Source organism: Arachis ipaensis, chromosome B9 (assembly GCF_059453495.1).
Source record: "Arachis ipaensis isolate K30076 ecotype BB chromosome B9, ASM5945349v1, whole genome shotgun sequence".
In the NCBI taxonomy this organism is placed as follows: Eukaryota; Viridiplantae; Streptophyta; class Magnoliopsida; order Fabales; family Fabaceae; genus Arachis; species Arachis ipaensis.
In genome coordinates, this window is record NC_142444.1 from 98027975 (window position 1) to 98032855 (window position 4881).

The 4881-nt window shown below is 33.9% G+C and overlaps 1 protein-coding gene across 21 annotated transcripts; it reads left to right on the forward strand.

Annotated features, from left to right (window-relative positions):
- The first annotated feature begins 392 nt into the window (after positions 1-392).
- Positions 393-4634, forward strand: LOC107618528 (type IV inositol polyphosphate 5-phosphatase 7-like). 21 transcript variants are annotated; one of them, XM_088499833.1, is made up of 7 exons: positions 393-1987; positions 2550-3043; positions 3130-3323; positions 3421-3529; positions 3641-3796; positions 4079-4176; positions 4365-4634. In XM_088499833.1, the coding sequence occupies exons 2-5, from the start codon at positions 2933-2935 to the stop codon at positions 3701-3703; spliced, it is 477 nt and encodes a 158-aa protein (XP_088355959.1). In that variant the 5' UTR covers positions 393-1987; positions 2550-2932; the 3' UTR covers positions 3704-3796; positions 4079-4176; positions 4365-4634. The 21 variants fall into 21 exon arrangements, with proteins under 21 accessions (XP_088355959.1, XP_088355956.1, XP_088355950.1 ...); XM_088499830.1 differs by having other exon boundaries at positions 399-1987; positions 3421-3538; positions 3641-3839; XM_088499824.1 differs by having other exon boundaries at positions 399-1987; positions 2609-3043; positions 3608-3839.
- The last annotated feature ends 247 nt before the right edge of the window (positions 4635-4881 follow it).

A 4881-nucleotide genomic window follows, 5' to 3' on the forward strand; every position in this document is an offset into this window, starting at 1 on the left:
TTAATTCTAACTATAACCTATAATTTTATATCTTAAAAGTAGGTATTAACACATTGTTTCTCTAACAAAAAATGATTAAAGATTTTTTTAGAATTTATACATTAAAAAATGTGAATATAATAACTAGTACAAAATAATTGTGTTTTAACTTTGTAATTCCTATTAACTAGTACGAGTTTATACATTTTATATTTTATTTGTAATCTGTGATTTTATGATTTTTGGAGGGTTAATTTGAAGGCCATGAATTTTTTACTCCCATTTTTATGTAGGAGTATTTTTAACCCACCTAAAAGTAATTATAAATTGAACCCCATTTTTTTATTTTTGAAAAAAATTAATAATTAGAAAATGACCCTTATATTTATTCTTATTACACTTTTTCCCTTTTTAATTTTGATACCAGATTCAATGTTGTAAGCTATTTGTTCTGATAGGGTTTTGCCCCTCTTTCAATAGTGATTGCTATTGTCTCTTTCTCTTCTTCTACTGTCTTTCTCGTCCGCTCATCTTCGTCACACAACCCGCTTCTGCAGCTGCCTCGCAACCCGCTTCCGCCGTCGCTCAACACGCTTCCCCTGTTGCCGCGCAACCCACTTCCCCGGCTTTCTATTAGGTGTCGTTTTTACCGCTTCTCTTGTATATATATTTTCTTGCTTCTTTCCTACTTATGGTTCTACACTTCACATTGCTTTGCTTTTGCACTTCGTAGCTAAACCCAATAATTTTATATAACTCCCTATTTCTGCTTGGTATGCTACGTGCATAGTTGTTTTCGGTACATCAGTGTTATTGGGGACATTTAAGATGGGGCCTATATCATTGACAAATGAACAGTTGCCAATTTGCATTATGCTCATAATTTCATCTAATCATCTTCCGTTCAATGATAATCTAATATTTTGTTTTATTGCTTTTTTGATGGCAAGTTTTTTGTGAATTTGAATGAAGTTTAATTTCAATTTGTGTTTGATATATGTTAGAGAAAACTTCGTTTCAATTGTTTATCAGTGATACCATTTTTTTTTCTATTTTTCTGGTTCATAAGTGTTGTTTCTTCTTGTAATGGAACTATAGTTATCCATGTCTGATCTGATATCTTAAAAGTGCAAAGACACACTTTTTTTTGGGAAGGGGGGGAGGGTGTACTTGCAAATGTTATTATCTATTTTTTGTTTATTTTTTCCTTATGGTTTATATATAGAGCCATACGAACTAACAATGATACTTATATGCGCTCTCTGAAAATGTGTCTTCTGCTGACAAAACAACAATTGCTCCTTATGCAAGTTAAGAGTTGTACCACTACAAGAAAAAACGCATTTTTCGATGCAAAAAATCGACAGCTATCTCTCCCGTCGATATTTTTCAACGGCTTGCTGTCGATATTTAAAAAAAAAGATTATTAAAAATAAAAAAAAATCGATAGGCCGGTCGTCGATTTTTTTATGCTGTGTTAAACCTTTTTAACCTATCGTCATATTATCGACGAAGCAAGGGTTTAAAATACTTTTATTTTAAAATCGACGGACACGATGTCTATTTTTATATTTAAAATATCGACAATATTTTCATCGATAAAATTGAATGGTCTAGATTGCTTTCTAAAATCAAATAAATGGTGTGGACTTAATGTATAAAATAGACGCAAAAAGCGTTGCTTTTTTTTTCAAATTAAAATCGACAACTGCACCGTCGATTTTTATTGCTAAAAACACCAGCCTGGCGCCTACTTCCCGCCCCCAAGTTCAGAAATCATCTCCGCTGCCGGTGTCACAGTTGCGCCGCCGTCACTCTGTTTGCTCGCGTTGCCATCACGCTCTGTTACTGCCATGCCGCTATCGCTCCCCACTGTCGCTCCTTTTACTGGCACCGCCTATCGTTCCGCTGCTGTCGCGCCGCTGTTGCTCCTTCTCTCTGTTGCCGCCGTCGCTCCTCCTACTTTGGTCCTTCTCCGCTCTCTCTCAATTGAGCTCACAAGAACTAGGTATCATTTTTCTGACTGTTACTAAACTCTTTTCAAAGCCATATTTAGTTTCATTTGGAAATCCCCTATTTTAGGTGTAAACTATGACCTAACTGTTACTGAACTTGGTCATGTTTTCTAACTCTAGTAAAGGTTTCAAATGCAATTTTCATCATTATTAGTTATTGATGTTATTGTTGTTAGTTGGAAAACATGGAACTCTTGTTTCTAGTTGCTGCAGAGTTGTACCCTACGACTCTACTTATTTTTTGCCATTTCTTGCGTAAAATCAAAAGTTAAATTAGTCATCTATTATGCTCATATCAGCTGAAATTAAGTTAGCCCCTTTTCTGATTGTTGAATGCTACCAATTATGTTCTTAGATTCTTAAATTAGGTTAGCCCCCTTTTTTTAGAAGAGTATCCATTACATTTCTAGCTAATTGGATAATAGAATGAAGAAGAAGAAGAGAAGTGTGTTCTGTTCTATTCTGTTTTATTCTGTTATGTTTTGTTTGCAATTGGAGGCAATGTGTACTATGCACCATCTCCTATTCCTCAGCCAGTTTTAGAATTAGATGCAGATTTCAAGGGATTGACTCGACAGAAGAACTCTTCTTACTTTCATCGCCTCTCTTTCCAGAAATCTTCTTTAACCAGCTGGAGAATGTACAATGATCCTTCATCTGAATAGCCGCGGCTGGATAGAAGATTCAGTGTGTGTGATCGTGTGAAATTTGGCCATAGACCAAGTGACTTTTCTAGTTTTTGATGGGGTTATAGGCCAAGTGACTATTCCAGAACAAATGACTATTCTAGACTAAGTGACTACTTAAGATGGGGTTCCTCTGATGATGATAATGGCCTTGGAGATTCACCCAACATAACGTTTTTGCCAGCTGCCTCTATTGAAGATGGATATGGAATGGTAGGGAGGTAAAGGTATTGTGTTGTTACAAGCAAGTAAATGGTAGGAATATTTCTTACCATATGGGTTAGAAGTGAATTAAAGGATCATGTTGGGAACATGAAAGTGTCTTGTGTTGGCAGAGGACTCATGGATTATCTTGGAAATAAGGTCAATTTCAATTTATTCACATAGAAACATTTAAGATTCATCAGCTATGTGAAAATGATTAATCTCTGATATGTATGTACTTGCAGGGATCCATATCGATTAGCATGTCTCTCCATGAAACAAGCTTTTGCTTCATTTGTAGCCACTTGACCTCTGGACAGAAAGAAGGAGATGAACTTAGAAGGAACTCTGATGTGATGGAGTTTCTTAAGAAGGCAAGGTTTCCACGTGTTCATGGTTCTGACAATGACAAGTCTTTGGAGACAATCCTCCATCATGAGTAAGGATGAATCTTATTATGCAGAATGAACATAAAAAAATTTCTGTTTCCACTTTCCACACACTCTTGTAATTTTAATTTTGATTCATTTTTTCAGTCGAATTATATGGCTTGGAGATTTGAATTACCGGATAGCTCTATCCTACCGTTTAGCAAAGGCACTTGTTGAGATGCGAAATTGGAGAGCATTATTGGAGAATAACCAGGTACCAATGGTAATTAATAACCTTCTCTTTGTTTAAGTATAACAGAACCAATGAATCTTATTCTAAGTTTTGTGGCAGCTGAGAATAGAGCAGAAAAGTATTTTGTGGCAGGTGAGAATAGGCTTGTTTATGGCATATTTTGGGCTGAAGTTGAGTAAAGTCATGGAAGAATGAAGAAAAGTATGAGTTGTTCTTCTCGTTCCAGAATTGAAGTGGAGGAACTTTTGCCATATTCCCACGGATATACAGAACTAACCTTTTTCTGAAGTAAGCAGGGTTTTACATATTTGATGCTTCCATGCATATTCAAGTACTTTCTCTATCCCTTGTTCATATATAATCATATATGCTCACATTTCTTGCTTCTAAAGCATAACTTATGTACCTGAAATTAAAGTTTGTTCAGGCTAAGTATTCATCCTGAAAATATAAGCTATTTTGCATCTTTCTATGATATAATCATGAAGTCCTTTGTGTCATTACAATTACAAATAATTTTTCACTTGAGTTAGAAACCTTACATGCATGATGCAACCTATTACTATTCAGAAAATTGGTCAAACAAGAACAAGTCACTTTAAAGAAATTCATACATAAATGGAGAGGTTCGTTGATAGAGACAACCCATTTCCCATATATCGAAAAAGGTTAGTTTTTTATTTTATTTTATTTTAATTAATTTTTTCAAACTCTGATGCTTTTCTTGGTTTCATTAGGTACTAAATTATTCTTTTCTGATTAATTAATTAGTTAATGTATATGTAAGTTACTAGTGATATGCACACTACACGCATAATTATAATCATAATTAAACCCCTTCTTTTTTTGTGTGCAGGAAATGGAAGAGGATGATTTTTCATTTTCTTATTCATCTCTCTTAAATTGTTTTCAGAGAATATTTATGATGACTGAAAGAAGATGAAAATATAGTCAAAATAATCAACATTATTATTATTTTTTTGTTCTTGTAATAATGCATAGAAAATGAGAAGAGTAGTTATGATAATGTATACTGATAGCTACAGTGATTGGAAAAGAAAAACTGTAGAAAGAATTTGAACAGAAATGATTTAGTTAATTAATGAGGATAGGATTTTCAGAGCCCCGCGCTGGTGATTGTCTTTGTCTTTTTCTCTGCACTACTAATGATATGATATGATACATCAAATAGTATGTAGTGCTTTGATTCCTAATATGCATGTTCGTCGTTTTGTGATTGTTGGAGAATTATTTAACATATTATAAAGTCTCTCAGATTTAAAGTCATCACTTATGAATTCTGATGCTCAATTGCTCTTTAATTTTGACTAATTTAATTTAGCTTTTTGAATTATCTCTAATAATATAATGTC

Excerpts from the sequence above, each read along its gene's own strand:
- LOC107618528 (XM_088499824.1), top strand. The coding sequence starts at position 2,933 with ATGGTAGGAATATTTCTTACCATATGGGTTAGAAGTGAATTAAAGGAT. Across the intron at positions 3,324-3,420 it reads GAGACAATCCTCCATCATGA|TCGAATTATATGGCTTGGAG; the intron begins GTAAGGATGAAT and ends TCATTTTTTCAG. Across the intron at positions 3,530-3,607 it reads CATTATTGGAGAATAACCAG|CTGAGAATAGAGCAGAAAAG; the intron begins GTACCAATGGTA and ends GTTTTGTGGCAG.